The sequence below is a fragment of the Rhinolophus hipposideros genome (genome assembly GCF_964194185.1).
Source record: "Rhinolophus hipposideros genome assembly, chromosome: 8".
Classification (NCBI taxonomy): domain Eukaryota; kingdom Metazoa; phylum Chordata; class Mammalia; order Chiroptera; family Rhinolophidae; genus Rhinolophus; species Rhinolophus hipposideros.
The window spans coordinates 48,296,124-48,317,333 of record NC_138054.1 but is presented as its reverse complement, the minus strand read 5'-3'; the positions used below and the strand labels follow the sequence as shown (position 1 = coordinate 48,317,333).

The following is a 21,210-nucleotide window of genomic DNA, read 5'->3' as shown; positions in this document are numbered from 1 at the left end:
TGGACACCTTCTGGCAAGATGTTCAGACAGGATAAGGCTGAGGAGATCAAAGATTATGTGCAGCTTCTCCACCTCATCAAAGTCTGAAGGGAGCCTAAAACAAGGCTGGATCTTTAGAAAGTGCCTATAGTCAAAGGCTGACAGCTTTCTATCTAGTAAGATGACAAAACGAAAAGAACAAAACAAAAAAAGACTTTAAAAGAGGCGGCTGCCAAAAATAACACCTTCCTCATTTCATCCTAATTAAGACAGAAATTCTACACTCCTTTTTAAAACGATGATGTTCCATCAAAATTGAGCCAAACACTAATTCCTAATATTGCACAAAACTATAATCGAAGTACAAGAGTATTTCCCAAAATAGAGCTGGGATTCCACTGAAGTAGTTACCAACATTTATTTTTATATTACACCTACCTTAGTGGTGAGATTATGAGGTTTTAAGATTTTTGTAGTTTGTTGTAATGCAAATATTTTAGCTTAGGGTGGGATCTTTTTTCCCAAGTTCAAAGAGCCTGTGGTAACAAAGCAATATCCTGTTGAAGCCAATGTCAGGTACAAAGAAAAGGTGCCAAAAATGAAGCACCCGCGCACTTCCTGGCAGCTAACAGAATGGGGAGCAGGCAAAGACAGCTTTTAATAGTGAGGCATTTACTCGACCAACAAAAAGCAATGCCTCAAAGAGCATTCTGTGCTAATAAGACGACTTACTAGGTATGTGACTCTGGGAAACACACTTCTCCTTTTTGGGTATCAGTTCCCCGCCCCCAAACACGGAAAGAGTTGAATTAAGTGAACTTGGGTCTCTTCCAACTCCCAAATTCTGTCATTCCAAATTCCCAGCCAGGTGGAGAAACCTAGAGGGAAAGAACTAAAACTCCGTGACATGTACCCCCAATGCTAGACTGGGAGGTGCAAATACACTTTCAATGCTGGATCACACAGTCAACCCCCAGGCCACAGAAAGCAAGATTATTTTGAAAAACAAATCCAAATTTAGTCAGAAGGCTCAGCTGGGTGGGGTGAATGTTTCCCTAAGTCTGGGGCGTGAAATCTCGCAGGGCACACACTTCTTTCATTAAGGTGAGACCTTGGGTGAGTACAGAGAAAAGAGAAATAGTCCCAAGATGGTTATCAAAGAGCAGATCTGGTTCAGCTTCTGCTGAGAAAAACTTGCAGGCTATTCTGGAATGGTAACAACTTTATTGACTTCCCAAAGGAAATAGCAGCTAAGACAGGTGGAGAGCCCTGGAGGTCCCCTCAAGGGCTTTCCCAGCATGTCTCTCTCCCTGCATTCCATCAGCCCCTGAGCTAGCCTACTGATTTCATCACGTCCACGTAAGTTAAAGTGTTCACCCTATTTATAAGCTCCTTTGTTAAATACATGTGTTCACTTGTGCTTCATTAGTATCTAACAAACATACTTTCAATTCTAGGTACAGAACAAATCAGCTTATAAACTCAAGAGACTACAGCTATGAAGTGTTGACTGTCTATGCCACCTTGGGAGACTACGTGACATTTAACAAATTTACAATATGGGAGAAAAGGAAAGTACTCATCAGAAGAGAAGTTACAGCCTCCCTAGACAAAATCCCTTAGGGAGTGGATCAAAACATCCGCCCCGAGAGCAAGACCAACCTAGAATTTCTAAGGTATCACTTCAGGCAGTGTTTCTCAAGCTCTTTATAGCCGCAACTTTCAGTAAGAAATATATTTTATTATATGATGACCTAGTAAATACATATGTATTGTATCTCTTAAACAAAAGTTTTCAAAAACAGTATTCTTAGGATATGTATGTATAGCTGATATTACATATTCTTGCCTGTTTCTTTTTTTTAAATCTGGTCACAACTCACTAAATTCAATTCATAACCACGACTCACCACCATTTGAAACACTCTGCTATCGGATACTAATTCTATTCAAAATACCCTCTGCATCATAACGAGCTTTTTTCTATAATGTGGAGGAAGACGGTGATCAAATTCATCTTGAATTGTATTCCAAATACTGAAGAAGTCCTTCCTCAAACCAAGCAGATACAAAACTTACAAATTACAAAAATGACTACCATCCTTCTTGGTAAGTGGCTCAGGGCTGCAGGCTACCTATCGCCCCTCCCTACAGGGGGAAGCCAGGCAGGCACCCGTACCTCATCCGGTAGTGGAGCCGGACCGATGTCTTGTCATCAACAGTGATGGTGTGATTTGGCGCATACCAGAGCTTGGTGTTCTCATCATACAGGGCAAAGAGGTTGTGACACAGGGGAGAGATACCTGGGGAAAAGTAAAGAACATATGAGAAAGGTGAAGATAGGTACATTTGGCCATCTGTTGCCCACACATGACACATGCAAAGTTAAGAAACTGTCTCCTCCCAAAAGAATCTAGATCATATTTGTATCCTCTTAGGGCAAATAGGACTTCCAACCGTGCTCAGTAGGGCAGTTTGAATCATAATAATTAAGAACTAGAGGTCCTCAGGCGTGTGCACTGTAGCTCCTGGCAAACCAGATTCACGACATTTTAAAATAAATGCCTCATGATATTTCTCACTACTGTGTCTATGACAGAGTCTTACCAAATCCTGCTTTAAAAAACGGCCATCTGAGAGGTTCCTGGATGCCACCTGATGTTCACCTTGCTAATCAGAGTAGGAAACATTTTGGAGTTTGACAAATTCCCAATCTGTCTCCTACAGAAAATGTTTAAACAACTCTAACACACTGTGAGTAAACACACGAAGTTCCCGCTAGTAAGTGCAAGAAATTGTGTGTTAGAATAAATAACCAAAGTGATTTTTGTCACTTTGAAATCTAGTACCATTAATAATAAATATACCTCTTAGATACTCTGTAGAGTTATCATAAGTATTTTTACTAGTAGCCAACTAACAAGAAGATATAATGCTTAACAAAGATGGTCCAAGAAGCTCCCTCGCTCCCCGGCCCCACCAACTGCCTCCGTTGATACAAGAATGATTGAAAAGATAGGGAGATTACGAAGCCAGGAAAGCACCTTTTCACTTATTTCGTCTGAGCCCATGACTAAAATCACACAGATCTGTAATCTAAAAGCGGGTAGGGAAAAGGAGGAAAATGACTGCAAATAATCAATACCAACTGAGACCTTCAGGTGTGCCCAGGCCTCCAACGAGGATACAGTGAAGTTAAGCAAAAGACACATGAGAATATGAGGTAACTGGTACCTGTTTCCCAAATCAGACATCCGAAGGGAGACTCACATTGGCAGGCCCTCTGGACCAGCATGCCTACCTAGGCAGGGACTCTCTCCAATGAGCATACTGAGTTAAGAAGTTACAAACACCTTGATGCCTCAATGCCTGCCTTTCAAGGTAATTGGGAGTTACCCCTCAGAAGTCACACTCCTCCAAAAGATAGAGCTGAACTTCAAACAGCATTATCTAGGGGGAGCAATGGCAAATGGCTTGTGGATCCAGTAATATTAGGACTATGTTTCAGGTATATTATAGTTTTTCATTCATAAATTGGTTTTTGTAGACTAGCTGGGAAACCTTTATGCGTATTCGTATTTGAATGTGCACTGACATACACATTTTTTTTTAATTCTCTTTTTTTTTTTTAATTTCAGGTGTACAAGACAAGGTAATACTTAGACGTTCATCACTTATATCCCTCACACTGTGAACTCCCCTCCCCCCATCCACTATCCCTCCGACCTCACACTGAGCCATCACATTATATATATAAAATTATAGTTGGCATTCATTAATGTTTAGCTTCTGGTGTACAATGCCATGATCAGGCATCCACATTATCTCTGAGGTGGTCTCCCAAATAGGACGCATGACATACACATTTGAAGCATAATTTATTTTTAATTATGTATCTGTCTGTAATTCTACCACAGGTCTGACTACTAACAAAATTAATATTTATAAATAGAAAGATCAAAGGTATCTTTTTATATAAAAGTATGGAATAAATACTGACATTCAGTGAAGGCTAAGTGTCAATCAGGCTAACACACTCTACATTCTTTACCTTTAAATCCTCCTAACACCTAATGAGGTAAGTAATATTTTTGCCACTTTACAGATGAAGAAACTGAAGCCTCCTGAGATTTAGTCTGATTCAAGGTTATTCAGTGAGTATTAGGCTGGTGCAAAAGTAATTGTGGTTTAAAAGGTTAAAAATTGTAAAAACCACAATTATTTTTGCACCAACTTAATAAAATGCAGAGCTGGGATTCAAACCTAGGTAGAGCTACTGAGGAAGTGAAATAATGAGAGCTAAAAAAAAAAAATTTTTTTTTGCCATATAATAGTGTAATACAGGGAAGAGAACAATATTAACCCAAAATATCACTTACTATAATAATAGAGCTACGGAAATATGGCATCCCATATTCAGGTGTTTTTAAAATTAATAAACTTTTGTAACATTCTTCTGAGTCGGTTACAGAAGAGACCACTCGTTCTCTACAGACTGGGCTTGGAAACTGACGCCGCAAACTGACTGACCCCGAACCCAGAGTCGCGGGAGATACAGTGGCTGCAGCTGTCTCTGGACTCACGGGCTCTCTCCTCTCACCTCCTTTAGCAGCACTTCCTTGGTCTCTCAGTAACCGCAGCCCAACAAGTCTTCACAAATGAACCTTGCTAACATTTATACCTGCTGAGGGCAAGAAGCCTGGCTAAGACAACAAACACCATAAACCAAATCTCAAGGGAAAAGAGGAAAAAAAACAACAACACACAATGCCCTTAAAAAATACTTTAGAAGTACCAATTTACATCTAGTTGTTTTGCTAGTTAAAAATTATTTTTAAAGCTGACGTCTAAATCTTTGCTATCTATTCAAAACAAGTTTAGGCTATTAATTCATTTCCCCCTAATAATCTATAGCTCAGCCAATTTTATCTAGTGTTATGTTTAGTTAGTAAGGGTCTCCTATACTCTTCCCTATAGCACCAATCTCTCCTCTTTTATTGGAACTCTGGTATTTAAAGCATTTTAGACAAAAAGATATACATCAGAAAGAAAATGGGTTTTCTAGAGGAGCTGTTTTATAAACAAGATATAGATGATTCTTGAAATAACCATACTATCCCCACAGAGTTGTTCTGAGGGCTACAGATGATATAAATAAAACATGGATCAGACTGTCTGCCATCATAACTACCTTTTTTCCCCGAAAATAAGACCTAGCCAGACGACAATCAGCTCTAATGCATCTTTTGGAGCAAAAATTAATGTAAGACCCGGTCTTATAGTAAAATAAGACCGGGTCTTATATAATATAGTAGCATATGAGACCGGGTCTTATATAATATAGTAGCATGTAAAACCGGGTCTTACATTAATTTTTGCTCCAAAAGACGCATTAGAGCTGATTGTCGTCCGACTAGGTCTTATTTTCGGGAAAAACACAGTAGTTACTTCATCCTAAAATGAGTGGATTTTTTTTAAAAAAAGCTTTACTGAGAAGTAATTTACATACCATAAAGTCTACCCATTTTAAGGGTACAAGTCAATGAATCCTAGTATATTTACAGTTGTACTACCGTCACTAGGATGTAAGTGAATTAGATCTGTAAGTTTCCATAAGTTAACTTACTTGTCATTTAAAAGTAGGTATGCGAAAACAGCCAGTGACCCCAAGTTTAAAGGATCATGAAAGGGACTTCATTTTGTTACTCAGTTTGGTTTACGCCTTCTGAGGGCGATAGGCTACCTTGAATAAGACAAGCTTCACTTAAAAAAAAAAAGATTGTGTTGTTCACAGCCTCAGTGTCCTTTTCACAACTTGGCCAAGCCACAAAGCGACACTCAATTTCTCACTTCAACTCAGCATCACGTGGGTGGGTGGGGCCTGGGGGGGAGGAGGCAGGTCACAGCAGCAGCAGGATTGGATCACACTTTTCAGAAGAAGTTTTGAGCACTTATTATGCTATTGAGAGATGCCGCTTATCGAGCGTGTAACGTTGTGCGAGGTATTCTGCTCATTTAGTGCTGACATGACTCCCATGTCACAGAAGTGGGGGAAAGCACACTGAGCCTCCACAGAAGGCAGCATCATTCCTTGGTATCCCACAGCTCCTTAGTGACAGAGCGGGAATAAGCCACTTGGCAATGAAGAAAGTGAACAGTGAAACTCCTGGAATTCAAATCACTGGCCTACAATCAAATGCAAGTAAACAGAAGAGGCAGCTGCAGCCCCGGACTCCCAGTGCCCACACCTCTTTCCACTCAGGGGCACAGACACTGGGATGTGCTTCGGGAATGCTGTGCCACCCAGGCCTGGCCGGTCGGGCCCCGGGGCCATGCCAGTACTCACAGCACGCTTGTGCCGCCCTGATGCAAAGCTCCTCGGCCGTGTACTCCCCACCGCTCAGTCGGAGGGGCTCCCTGTCCGGCAGGTAGAAGAGCACTTCCACCCCTGGCTCGGGGGCCTCCAGATTCACCTCGGTCTTCTTGGAGCTCCGCATTTTAGCACAGAAAGCCATAGCATTGCAGTCCTCTTTTATGTTTAGATACTGTAAGGAAAACGAGACTGAAGTCATTCCATGGGCTAGAAGGTCCAGCGGTAAAAGACTGTTATGAAGCGAAGCAAGCAGAAATATGTGCTATGGGGTAAGTACCTCTCCCTGCTCTGCTCCTCCCTGAAAATCAAATGCATCAGAGCTTACGAGAGACAGAACTGTGGAAAACAATCAATTATGCGTTCTAATTAATGAGTTGTGCTCAGGCCATAGTCTCAAAAGTTAGAATAGTTTTAGACATGGCTTAAATTTATTTTCTCTATTTGCACACAAGCTATAGTTGAAAAACATGGCTCATTCTGGAACGACTGATGTTAATGTTACAAATACTGCTGCTACCTCTATTGGAATCATTTAACTTTTGAATAGACCTGTGGCACAAATCACCATGTTTTAATTTGGGGTCTATCTCCCACTAAACTGCAAGCTCAGTGAAGGCAGTAACCATGTGATTGATCTTCATGCCCCCAAAGCCCAGCCCAGGGCTGGCTCATACACAGCACGCACAACACGACTAGCAATTCATGTTCATAAGCCACATGGAAGGTTCATGAAAATTACTTAATGCAGCCAGGACCCCGTCACCCCACGGGCAGGCAAGAGGACGAGCAGCACACTGTGGCAGTAGAATGCGGGCAGGAAGCCTTGCTCTGAAGAGGTCAGAACCCTTGGGTGACAAGCCTGCAAGTAAGTCAGTCATGAGCTCCCTCAACTCGAAGGGCAACTAGGATCAAAGAGCCCAGCTCAGCCACTTAGTCTTGGGCAAAGAAGGAAAGGGGAACAAGGGAAAGTCCTACAAACCAACATCCCTCTCCTCGTGCCTGCCGAGCCAACCTCCATTGAGCCCCAAAGCAATGTCTCCGTAACACCAATCAGGTCCTCCAAAGGCTCCCCATTAATCTACAGACCAACCTCAAACTCTTGGTAGAGGCCCTCCATCCCTCACCTGGCTGGCCAGCCTCACGTGGCTCAGCTTCTATTACTCTTAGCCTCTCACTTCATGCTTCAAAATCCCACAAAGCTGCCATCTTCCCCCGATGCACCCCATAATGAAAAAATAAGATGGAAAACAGAGTAGCTGAAGTCTGCTTCATAATCCAAGATAAACTTCTGCCCTTGAGAATCTATACAGACATGGCAGGGAAAGAATTCAAAGACAGCGTCATGTCCTTTACCCTAAGGAGATAATCAGGCAAGTATACGTAATTCTATAGGTTCAAGATGCTGCACCATTGGGAATGGAAAGAAAATGTAACCAACAACATCCAACAAGAGAGGACTCACTAAACAAAATAAGGAATAGAATTATAAAGGAATAGTATGCAGCTGTTAAAAAGTTGAAGTTCATACAGCTACTGAAAGATGTAGATGACATAGTACAAAGTTTTAAAAAAGCATAATATGTCTATTATGATCCTTTCGGCTATACATACATATAATTGGGAAAAACATACAATAAATTGTTAACAATGGTGCATACCTAGGAGGGATTACAAAGGAACTTTAACCTTTTCTTTGTACTCCCTACACTTTTGCACCAGGATTTATTTTAAAGCAGCACACTCAGCATTTAGGATGAACAAAAATTAAAATACTGATATTTGAAAACTAAAGGATATAATACAGGTAGCCCTACAAGGTCAAGATCGGTTTCATTATTCTTTTTAAAAGCTGTTTTCCTTTTCGTCTTTTTTTAATAATAGATGTACATACCTGCATTTATTCTGCTGTCCAATGTCCCCCAAAAGCAGACTGGATTTTCTTCTCTACTTTCCAAAGCTCGTTCAGAGCTGAGCTAAAGACAAAGATAAATAAATAAATCAGCCTCAGAGGTAATTGCATCGGCAAAGAAGAGGACACTTTCATTAAGGAAGCAGCCCAAACCATAAGCAGACAGGAAAAAGCATTTGAGAGGAAGGGGGAAAAAAAAAACATTGATGAGGACACAAGGACAGAGAGGCATCTTAGGGTGTAAACATCAAAGAAGATATTCCTTTCATTGCTGCAAGAGAGGAAGCCAGGGACTTTTGCTTCCTGGCATAGAGAGCCCTGTCCAGTGTTAAGTGAAGACTCTGCACCTTTTCCGTCAACAACCTCTCTCCTGAGGCTGTGAACAATAGTATAGGACATCCAAAGATGTGCACTTGTATTTCCTAATTCCATTTCCTTTAGAATTTCCCTCCTCCCAACTCAGTCTGTCCTTGGCCTCATTTTAACGGTGAAACAACATAATGGGGTAGCGAAAGGGGGAGGGCCTGGGAATAAATCTGACAAATAATGCTATCAGCTCACCAAATATTTTCTAAGCCATTGTTACTTAACACGTAGCACATAAAACCCCCTCCCAACTCCCAACCTGTCTCAAAGCCTACTAAAGAATACCAGCTTGTTCTGTAGAATTTGAGGTCCCATCCCCATACCCCCCATACACACACCCCCCTCTGTATTGTTTCCAACTTTTCTTCATGTTTCTCACAAATTCTTTTTAACAGTAGAATCAAATTATTTTTTGCAAATAAAGAGCAACTACCCTTAGTGATTTGAAAGTGGATTCCAAGTCAATACAGATTCCTGCTTCTGTTTTCCGTCAGTCATTCAATGCATTTTGTGAGGAAGAGCGCTGTCCTGGGCATTATATGGCAGAAGCGCAGGCGGACTGGAGAGAAGGACATGGGGTGGGTCACCTCTGAAGCTGCAAGGCCAGCATTCCCACAGGACCTTGCCATCCAGGTGGGAGACGGCACAAATGAAAACACAAAAGCAATCTAAAATCAATGGAGTGAGTGTATCATGATGTCATCATCTGCACTCTTGCTAACTCCAGTGACTAACACTGGCAAGGGCTGATTTGGAAAGGCTTTCTGCCGTGGATGAGACTTAAGCAAAAGTAACGACAGGGGCCAGGCTGGGGATACGAGTATGAATTTTGATGTGACAACTTTGACTTCGCTATTTTGACATGGACAATTTTAACAAGATTCAAAGAACAAGTTGTCATACTTTCTGCTTTCAACAATTTAATATAATCAATTGTTTTAATGATGTGAGTAGATACCCTGCCCTGCCGGAAAACAGCACTCTGAAATTAACTACATGCTAATAATGCCTGTCGGCTGAAAAGCAAGGTTTCAAATGTCACATTCAGGAAATTTATTCAACAAGTCTTTTTGAGTTCTACGTGCCAAACACTGAGCTACATCAGGAGGTCACAATGAAGGACAAGAGAGATGTGGTCTTTACAGTGCATAGGACCAATGGAAGAAAACAAAAATGCACAGAAACAGGTCATTATAAAGACTCGTAAATGCCCTGGAGGAAGAAGAGAGCACACAGACTAAGAGGAATGTGATCTGGCATGGGGCTCAAGGGGGAAGTAACACTGGCCTGAGATGGAATGGGTATCTGGGGAGGTGCAGAGAGAGCAGTCTGGGTAAAGGGTCAGCATGTGCAAAGGCCCTGCCTATGGAAAGAGCCAGTCTGGGCTCTCCAACTGCATAAATGGGCAAATCCCTCCAATACTCATCTTTCCACCTGGGCACAGAACAGTACTAGCCAATTTACCAGCAGTACTAGCCAACAGCATTTCTGGGACCTTTCTAGCCCAGGTTTCCTGCTGCATGCTATTATACTCTATTGCCAAGGATGAAGGAAAATTGATCAGATCAGCTCCGTGCTTTAGAGCATTAAGAAGCCTGCCCCAAACCAAGAAAGGGACATATACTCAGAACCTTTTCTAGCAGGAAAAGATCTGTATGTTCCACCAGGCCCAGGCTCTTTAAGAAGAGCTACAGCATAAACCTTTTTAGAACACACAGAGCATTTTAATAGGCTCCATCAGGTCACGTGTTACTTGAATTTAGGAGAAGTGGGGTTGCTCTGGGCCCCGTGTAAGATTTGAGGATCAGACTAAAATCACTAAGATTCTGTTAGAACTAGGAGTCTATGAAAACCTGTAGTCAAGGAGAGTTTGGTTTTTTCCATTATTCATTTTCCAACATTATATTGAAATCACATTGTACCTAATTTCCAAACTGACCTCCAGTATAACTGGATAGAATAAAATGGTATCAATTTGTGATTCTTAGCCTAGCGATTAAACTCTGAGAAAACAAAATCAGCTACAGAATTTCTAGACAATGTGCACTTACTATAATATTTTTATATGCTGATTCAATAACAACAAAAACTCTGCTCTCAGAAAACTGACATTCTAATGATAAAAGTTTTAAAACACCCACACAGCGCTTACAAGACATGCCGGGTACCAACCTAGGTACTTAAAACTATGGCTGCTGATCCAATTTATATGTAATGACAACTACTTGTCCTCATGCAGGATGACAAGCGGTTCTGGGTGTGACAGCATTTGTGTAATGGCTTCCTGCAAATAACATTTCTTTCCAAATGAACCAAATGATATGCTCTAGCTATTTATTTTTAGAACAGGTAGGAAAAGAACAAGATCAGTATATACACAATTTGGATAATTCCAAGAAATCAAGTTTCTTGCTATAAGATAAAAAAAGAAAATCTTTAATGCTAGCAAAACCGACTAGTAGGAATCACACAAGACCCTTCAAAAACAACATAATTCACTGGGTTCCATTCCCAACTCAAGTGAATACAATAAACTCAGAAAATGGGAAGGATAAAAGTGAGTCATCCAAAGCTTTCTGATGATAACAGTGAATTCTTCCCCCTGATTTACTTATAAATTTTCAAGAATTTGAAAGAAAATGCATTTCTTTCCATGACAGAGGATTACTTTTGTGGCTCAATCCTGTAGATACTACTTTTACATGAAAAAAAAAAAAAATCAGAGAAATTTTGTATATTCTCAATTTTTTTTTCAGTTTACAAAAGTCTTACGCAAGAGACACGTTTATCTGATGCTTTCTGAATGAGGGAAAAGTAACAGAAACAAAACACAATTCTGTGAGCCTGAATAAAGACTAATTGCAATAGATGGGATATCACAACTATTTTCTAAGATGCAAAATGCCAAAAATCTATGTCTGAAGATACTGAAACCGCTTAAAATTTCAAGGACACCTTTTGACATACAGGTTATCTGTATAAGGAAGAACATACAATTAAATTTTGAATAGTGAAGAAAAGAAACATAAAAATAGAGCATATGAATATTCATAAATGTAATCATCAGAATATGATTTTTGGCCAAAGACCATTGCCCAGATTTATATGATAAAAACAGGTTGGATGATGGTTAAAATCAAAAACAAGAATCAAAATAAAATACTTTGGGTATCTGATTGGTTTTACTAAAGAAACTATCACACCTCCAGAGTGCTTTAAAGGAATCAAAGCTTTTGATTTCTGAAGTAGAAAATACCAATAAAATGTTGATGAATTAAGGTATGAATCCCCCAAAAAACTGAAAAAAATTTAATTAGAAAATGTTCTATTCTGGGGCGGCCAGATGGTCCCAGTTGGTTTGAGCATGAGCTCTTAACTACAGGGTTGCTGGTGTGATTCCCGCGTGGGATGGTGGGCTGTGCCCCCTGCAACTAAAAGCTGAAAACGGCAAATGGACTTAGAGCTGAGCTGTGCCCTCCACAACTAGACTGAAGGACAATGACTTGGATCTGATGGGCCTGGAGAAACACACTGTTCCCCAATATTCCCCAACAAAAATTTTTAAAAAGAAACTGTTCTGAAATCACCTGCTTACTACCTTAAGAAATTTTTAAGACTAAAAATCTTAAACCTTAAAAAACTATTTCAGGAGGCACCAGTCTTAAGGTTGGTGAGGAAACCTAAAGCAAGAATATGATCTCCAAGAGGGCAGGGGGTTTTGTCTCTTTTGTTTAGCACTTTATCGGCAGCACATATTAGGTGATTAATAAGAAGTTAAGCAGTCGTTAAATGAGATGAAGGTGACAAACTAAGCAACACATGCAATGGAAGAGTCACCGTAATCCAGGGTGGGTGGGTTCTTAATGACTAGATATGTAATTAGCAAGTGTGACCTTGAGCAAGTCATTTTAATCTCTGAGCCTCAGTTTCCCCATCCATTAACGTGAGATGAAACATCCTGTCTAAAGGGTTGGTGTAAGGATCAAAGTCTTCATCAAGGTCCTACGATGCCCTTTTCGAATGAGGTCGCAGATGTGAAAGTGCTCAGAAATGTGTTATGTGCTAAAGCAATATAATGCAGGCTACATGGCAAAGAACTAAAGTGGGCTTGCTTAGAAGAACAAAAGAATAAATAGGGATTCTGAGCAAAAAGCCTGGTCACAAATCAAAGTCCCCCTTCACAGACCTCAGATGACACAGCAGAGCAGTCAAGAGCATGAGCTGGCGTCATCCTGACTGGGGGTTGATTCTGCCTCCCCTACCTATTAGCTATTGTAATCTTAGGTAATTGACTTAACATCCCTAAACCTCAATGTTCTCAGCTGTAAGTGGAGGAATAAAAATAGCGTATTATCTCATAGAGCTGTTAAGAGTTAAGTGAGTTAGTTAATGCATACAAAGTGCCTAACAGAGTTTAACAGGCACTGCTTACAGCATTCAGATTTGGGCCATAATTTCTGCTAAACTGATTACAGTTTGATGGAATACAGTTCCAGTCAAGGAGAGGGAACTCCACCATATACGTCTCGTGTGTGAAGCTAGGCACGTGCACTTAATCGGCACGAAAAGCAGGAGAGGTATTAGGCCAATCAGTGGGAATGCCAGAAGTCAAACACGTGACTCCCGATTCCAAGGATCATGCTCTTTTCTCCTCTCAAGGATGGAAAAAGCTGCTTTAAGAGGCCCCCCATCACCAACACCACTGTGTTCTCTGGCTTTTTTGTGCTTTTGATAGTCTGACATCCAACTAGGAGACCGATCTCTTTCCAACGCCCTTCCCTCCAGAGATAGAAAGAACCAACATTTAAAAAAATCATCACGATGCCCCAGACTTGCCTGCGTTCCAACTCACAACTAATGCACTACTCTGGTACCACCACTGCAGATGTAGTGAGGAAAGTTCTGTGGCCCCTGGCACAGGCCCATGCCCCGTGGACATGGAACCTCACTGAAACCTCACACACACACCAAGGCAGGGAAAGTCTCTCTGCTTCCCTGTCAGTTTCATCACCAGAGGCTTCATGCCCACAGGAATCCTGGAAGTGACTTGCGTCTGTCGCTCCCAATGCCCCCCCTGCTTTGCTGAGACTCGGAGTTTGGTGACCTGATGAAAGCATCACAAGACACTGCAAAGCTGATGGAGTCCAGCCAAAAGGACTACATAATATAAATACAAAATCTGCTATTTTTTCCCGTCAGTGAGTCAGAATTATGGCTTTTCTATATGCCACTCCTGCCACACAGAATAACTCACTTATAACTATAGCAGCAATTCCAGGAATACCCCAGAACCGTAAGTGCTGCTTCATTTACAATAAACTTCTAGGGATGATCAAACAATCAATGCCAACTCAATGGCTCGGGGCTCTCTGCCTTGCTCCCAATGAGCCTGCTTTCCCTGAGAGATGGTTTCTGATCAAAGCAAATATAGTACTTTGCTTTAATTAAAGTCAATAACTATTTCCCTAAAAGCCACATCGTATCAAGCTGCTTTCCTATTCTTTCTTTTTCTTTCCTTTTTCCTTTGTTCACCACTAATACAACTACAGGGTTACTAAACAACACAGAATATAAAGGTCAAAAATATGGTAGCATAAGTGGACACGCCAGACGGGGTGGGGGCGGGGGGAGTGGTTTGTCTTCACCTTATGTGCTTTCTAATCATTCATTCCTAAAATACTTACTAAGCACTTGTACCATCACAATAAAACCTTGCGTTTGTATGGTACTTTGTAGCTTTAAAAAAAGGGCTTTCACATCTATAACCACATTCAAGTCTCACGGCCCCTTTCACAGATGAGAAGATTCGGCTTCAGACTTTCCCACAGTCCAATGGCCAGTGAGTGGCGAGACCAGGCTCATTTCTCCGCCTCTAGCTTCACTGCCCTTTCAGTTTGCCACTTCCTTAAGCAAGGCACAGGGCTCTGGGGGAATCTGAAGTAGTACCACAATTAAATCTGAGCCCACCAAAACCTGACAGTCTATTATCAGCTGGCAAGGTAAACACATACACGGGAACCTCAAGAAAGAGGATGTGGAAGGGATGTGGAGAGACAGACAGTAAGAACTACAGGAGTGAAGAGAGGGCTGCGAAGTGATGAGGAGAGTGGACTCTGTTCCCAGCTTTGTGGAACAAAGATTTCCAAAGGCTGAAGGGAAGGGTGCAGCTGCTCTGGAAAAGGGCCGGGAAGAAGGAAAACAATGAGGATGGATGTGTAGGAAGGAATAAGCATACCAGGAGGAATCACGCAGGAAAGAGGCAGGCAGTGTGGAAAGGTGAGGGAGGGTCCACTTGAGGACAGTCATGTCTATGCACCTGCTTCTGGTCCGACAGGCAGTGAGCGACTACCCATCAGAAAGGGGCCCGGGGCCCGACCCAGTTCTGCCAGGACCTGCCCATCAGAAAGAGGCCTGGGTCCCGGCCCAGTTCTGCCAGGACCTGCTTGGTCTTGAGCAAGCCTCTAAGCTCTGAGTTGAAATCCTGTGTGCTAAACAAGTATTTACCTGACCTCTCAGGTTCCTGACAGACCAGAAGCCATTAGAAGCCTAGGCCTGGGGTCTCCCTAACCTGGGTTCAGATCCCAGCTCGAGCATCTCTGTGACCTTAGGCAAGTTTTTCATCCTCTCTGAGTTTCTGTTTCCTCTGTAAAATGGGATTAATAAAACTATCTACTTTACAGGGCTGTGGTGAAGATTCAAGCTTTTTCTAAATCTGTTACTCTAAGATTTTGGCTGCCTCGCATTCAAAAAGCTCACCGTTCATTAGGAAATCAGTTTTCTGTGAGTATACTCAAAGCTTTTAAAAACTTTTAGGCTAAAAGGAATAGAAACAAAAACAAACCCTAGCTTACAAACGTTTGAAACCATATTATGCTGCACCCTAAACAAAGCTGCTTTTTCATTAATTTGTATTTGCAAAATGTCATGCAAAGACACAGACCCTCTTGCTGATATGCCTCTGAAAAATCCTGAAGATAGGTTAATTTAAAGGAATACCTTAATTTAAAGTGTAGTCGCACAACAGCCTAGCCAACTGTCCCTCCATGTCTTTGCTTAAGGAAAGAAGAGTTTGTGAGATTGTGCCTTTCTGGGACTCTGTTCCATCCTTGTATTTACACATTATGTCTCTCTGTCTGGTCCTCAAAAGATGGTTTGCAGCCAAAGACGGGTAAGATATCTCACGGGAGATACAACCTAAGCCACGTGGAACCAAGTGGGGACCCCTAATGGGCTACCTTAGAAAAATAAGGGAAGGGGCTTTGCCTCCCCTTCCCCCTGCCTGGGAAAGTCTGTTGCGCGCCCTGGCTTTTCCCTTGCACCTGTTTGTGAGAGAAGTCATGAGGACAACAAAGATCAGTTCTCTCCACTTATCTCTACGGAGCTGTTACAATATAAGAGACTTGACCCTGAGAAGGTACAGACCTTAGGTAAGACATCATGGGAACTTGTGCTTCGGCTGTTTGAAGGTTAAAATAATTGGCTTGGGATGTTTCTATAACGTGATAAGTGAGTCTCACAGACCGTGCCAAAAACACTGCTACTCCCTTGTATACTTATCAATAAAAGCCTCCAGTTGGCTTTATTCAGGGCTCCAGTCCTCTGAGACTGAGAGACCCCTGGCCTTCGGAGAGATTTAACAGCATCAAGTCTCTGTTTGTTTCTTTCTTAAAAACTTAACCCAAACCGCCCCTTCTCGCCTCCTCACTGCCCTTGTTGCGTGGGACGCGACATAAAAGAATACTACCGTAGGAAACAACCCTGAATCCCTGCAGTCTTTGATGACTTTTACTAACTTATTCGTGTGTCTACTGCATATTCACCTATTCCCTCTCTCTGTTACGTACTAAGCTCTCTCTTCCATCTAATATGTTCCTTATAATTCTTTAACCACTCATGGTTCTTGGGTGCAAAGAAGAGAAATTAGCTCTATTTCCCTTGAGATAAAAAAGGGAAAGATATCAGAATACAGGATCAGTCTGATAGGGACACATTCTAGCATGGCCACCCGTCACCAGCCATCACTACAACTGAACTCCTGACTGTGCAACTTCCAGGCGTGATCCCAAGCCACCCCTATGTATTTGTCCCATTCTCTCCAGATTCAAAATCCTAGGACAGAGTTCACCCTAGTTCAGCCCCAGTCATGGGTCTGCACCTCCTTCAGCCTCCATATCAACTACAGAAAATCACTCTAGAAATGAAGGGGATCAGATACTGGACAATCCCCCCCACACGGCAAAGTCCGCTCCAGTCTAACCCCAAAGGAACTCAGCTATTGCCTCAAATATAAGTGAAGCTGGGGGAGAAAAACAAGAGGAAATCTCAAGCAAAATGTTTCAGTACACGGTCCCCCATACCTCGCCTCAACCAAGAAACTATAATCTGTTTTTATGTTTAGCTTTGAAATAGCCTGCCGACAAGATCTTGGATTTTAGACTGCAGCCAGAGCTCTTCTGTGAACTATATCTCACGAGTAATGAACTCGGTCTTCATCAAGGCAGCAGACTTGGTCACCAGGCCAACACTGCTTCTCCAGAGCCCTGAGCTGCCGCTCGCTCTCCTCCCCCTTCTGTCCCAGCTGTCTCCAGCATCCGAGGAGAATCCAGGAAGGGCTGCGCTTCACTATCTGGTATCTTAGGAACCCGTGCTGACAGCCATGCTTTACAGCAGCTTTTCAAACCTTTCTGACCGTGACCCACAGAAAGAAATATATTTGTGTGTGTGTGTGAGAGACAAAAAAAATGAGTTTCACAGAAAGATATCCTTACTATGTGCAATTCACTGATATTTTTCATCTATACTATTTTCTTCTATTTAATAATACATTTTTAAAAGGCAAAACAAGACCCACAAAATAGATTTCACAGTCCACTAATGAATAACAAATGACAGCCTGAAAAACACTAGTTTGAAAGATGCAACAGAATTACCACAATAAAACTGACTTATAGTCACTGTTTATAGCCAATGTGCATACTATCTCCAGCTGAATATAAAACAGTGAAGTGGATTTCATCTGGAATGCCTCTGATTACCAGAAGGTCATTCCTCTTTTTCTACAGTGTGTAACCCACGATCCTGCAGCGCAAACAGCTGCACTGCAATCCACTGTACGATGCCCCACTCACAATCCAGTTTCAGTACAGTTTCTCCTCCCAGAAAGCTCTTGAGTTGGTTACCTCCTAAATCCATATAATCCAGAAAATGTAGAGACTATGCCCGCAAGGCATGGAACATGTATGTTTTAAATTCTGCTAATACCCACTATTCTTACCCATGATTTATTCCCACAATCTCTAGTTTCTAACTGTACGATCTCATCTCCTAGTGATGCTTTGTGGGAACCTGACAAATTCAAAATCCATTCTGTTGACTGCACATCTGTACAATATTTTCAATGTATTTCACGGAAATAAGCACTGTGAATGGAGAGAAAAGTTCATTTTATGGCCATCAATGGGAATTTCTGGGGAGGGGGCAGGTTTCCAAGTCTTGGAGGTGTAGATAATAGGTGACATCAAGCAGGAGTCTTTTGTAGCAACTTCAATTATATTTATCTACCAATAAACTGAAAAAAGTGATCAGATACAGCTATCCTTGATCAAGATAAATGCTCACTTTATACTCTGCATGAAGAAGGCAGAACCTCAAGGAGACACTTTTTTGTACCCTTGAAGTAAAGTCCCCAGCAGGTTCCGAACATGACTACAGCCATAATTCTTTTATCAAATAGGCTTTGTCTATCAGGCGACACTTGAACTTAGCCAAGCTGGCATTCCACCTCATGGCACCACACTATTTAGGGGCAATGCTTGGTCTTCATTCATTCCATTTAATTTTCCTGTTGGTTCTTTTGTGGAGATGTGGGGGCCGTACAGACTTCAACCATGATGGTTCTTTTGTTTCTCCTTTCAAGGTAATAAAATTGGAGAAAGAGAGGAGGAGGATTTGCTAAGATTACTGTGGAGATAAATATTATGATAGGATGTTAATGAGTAGGATGGTAACTAAACAGAAAAATATGCACATTCACTTGCTCCAGAACATCATTCATAACATAAAATAAACAAACAAAAAAACTCATCACGGCTTGGTGGGAAGAAAAGAATGTAAGAAATGACATATCACCAAAGAAGAGTTAGCCAGCCAAGCATGTGACAACGTATGCATGACCAACCAAGACAAAAGAGCACGCTCAGAGACAGTGAGACCTGGGGGCTGGTGCAGCTAGTCCAATCAGAAGAACTCAGGGGAAACCAGGAGGTGGGTTAAACGTTCAGGTCGAGAACACCTGAGCCAGAGCACTGGCCCAGCGACTGACGACTTAGTGGCTGAGTGCAACTCACTTTTTAAATTTTCTGTGGTTGTTTTCTCAGTCACAAATAACAATAATAGTAATTCTTTGACAGGATTGTTTTAAACTCTACGAGAAAAACACCATATAGGTATAGTAGAACACCTGGCTGACAGCAGGCATGTAGTAGCATAACCACTATGGAGGAGGCTGGATGTGAACTGGGCATTTAGGGATGGGGAAGATACAAGTAGGGTGAGAAGAGCAGCTGACTGAGGCAAACATTCCAAATAAAGGAAATGTGAAGAAGAGCAAAAGAAAGAAAGGGGGAGTCTAAAACACAGAAAGTTTGTGGAGTACAGAAAGAAGTAAGGGAGAAAGCTGAACCTAGTCTACAGTGGGCCACAAATGCCCACACCTAAGGTTTCCAGGTGGGAATTCCCGCCCGTTCTCAGTAATTTTTTTCGCTTTCCTGTTCCCGAATCCTGAGAAAAGATGGTTGGAAAATCGGGAAAATCGGCTCCTTGAACCCAGTGCTACCCACAATGGGAAATAAACGTACTACTCACAATTCATCTCTTAGACATTTTTCTTATTTATCGCTAGGCTTTCCAGGATGGAATTCCCACCCGTTCTCGGGATTTTTTTTTTTGCTTTTCCTTTCCCGAATCCCAACAAAAGTTACTTGGGAAATCAGGGAAATCGACTCCTGGAACCCAGGTGGTTGGTAGTATCCGTCGTCACTTTGTGGAAACGATTCATCATAGAGAACAGAAAACAGTTTATATCTCGGGATTGGGGAACGGGAAACGAAAAAATTTCCTGAGAACAGGCGGAATTCCCACCTGGAAATCCTACCCACACCTAAGGAATCTGAACTTTCCTTTGAGAAGACAACCCTCAAGGATAATGCAAATCCCCGGATCCATATGAATTCTTCAGAAACAAACAAGTCCCCCTGTATGTGAATGTGTACCAGTGTGGGGGGGTTGGGGGGGCTCTCAGACAAGGAGACAGTGGGGAAAGGTGTAGGGACACTCGAAATTCAACTGTGGAAAAATCAGTGTTCTTTGTTTTAAGTATTTAAATGAATTAACCAGTCCTTGGTGGACATATAGGCACTGAACACTGAGATTCCCCACCCTCTCCCCTGCAGTGTGACCATCCCAGGACTGTAAAGGTTAACTGAGCAAATAGCCCCATAGCTACCAGTAAGAGCTAATTTGAATATTTATTGGGGGACTCCATACTCTAACCCGACCCAACCATATAGATACTCACACAAAGACGAAACGTCTTTCTTTTTAAAAAAATGAAATGAAATGAGAAGCTAGAAGTTTCTTCTGCGAATTACACTGTGAATGAGTCAGAAAAAACTTTCCCAAAGCTTCTGTCCTCACGGCTGAAGAGCCTGGCTGGGCATTCACTAACAGTGCTGGGGAAACCAACAAGCTGCTGCTGGTGAGTCACCCTCCTCCACGAGGACAGTCTGAGGGAGGACTGCCATCTCAGGGCTTTCCTTGGGAGTCACTCTCCCAAGGGTATTTTTGTAACATCTTGTCCTTGGATAAAAGGGAACACAGAGGCAGAAGTCAGAGGCCAGGAGGTCATCTATTACTCAGTAGAGTTGTTTATGCGGCCGTTTCCTATTATCCAGAATTCAGTGCTCTGGATAATTGACAGACAGAAGGTACCACCCATGTTTCCAAGGATCTAAATATGGCAGGAATTCATAAAAATCACGTTGAATGGAAATTTCTGAATTATCAAATGATTCAAAAGACCGTATCAGACCTTCTCAGGCCTTGGAATCATACTTTTGACCAATTTTCACTTCACAAAACTGTGAGGGGTGAAAATGGGGGAAAACTCTGACAGTATAATTTGCATAAACAAATACCTTTGTACTATGGTCTACTTAAATAGTTTCCAGCAGCTTGAATAAATGTTTTATCAGTTCACGGAGCTCTCTGATGTGTGTCCAGACAGGTGTTCCCTGAATGTTTCTGGTCTTGGTCAAAATAACTGTATTTTCTAGTACTCTACATCTGTGTACATAGCTAATAAGTAGCAGAAATGCAGCACAAACCAGGTCCTCTAATGACAAATCTCATAGATCCCACATTGCACCAAAATAAATATTAATAAAGCAACCTCTGCGTTCTTAGCCTTCCTACAAATGAAAGCAAAAAAGCAATGTTGGCTTAACTATTCATAACCATTAACTAATCAAAATCAATACAAAATCACTACACAAAATCAATAAATACAATTATATACTTTTTACAG

The 21,210-nt window shown here is 41.7% G+C and overlaps 1 protein-coding gene across 4 annotated transcripts in view; it reads right to left on the bottom strand.

Moving 5' to 3' along the window:
- The window catches only part of JAK1 (Janus kinase 1), a 125,298-nt gene that overhangs the window by 42,814 nt on the left and 61,274 nt on the right, over positions 1–21,210 (bottom strand). Inside the window, exons 2-5 of one of the 4 annotated variants that reach the window (XM_081055912.1) lie at positions 8,244–8,325; positions 7,092–7,211; positions 6,326–6,524; positions 2,159–2,282 (exon numbers count right to left, since the gene is read on the bottom strand). In XM_081055912.1, the coding sequence (XP_080912038.1) occupies positions 2,159–2,282; positions 6,326–6,494 (293 nt within the window). In that variant the 5' untranslated portion in view covers positions 6,495–6,524; positions 7,092–7,211; positions 8,244–8,325. Of the gene's footprint in view, positions 1–2,158; positions 2,283–6,325; positions 6,525–7,091; positions 7,212–7,476; positions 7,655–8,243; positions 8,326–9,060; positions 9,249–21,210 lie in introns of those variants that run through there. The other 3 variants (XM_081055911.1, XM_081055910.1, XM_081055913.1) reach the window with 3 other exon arrangements.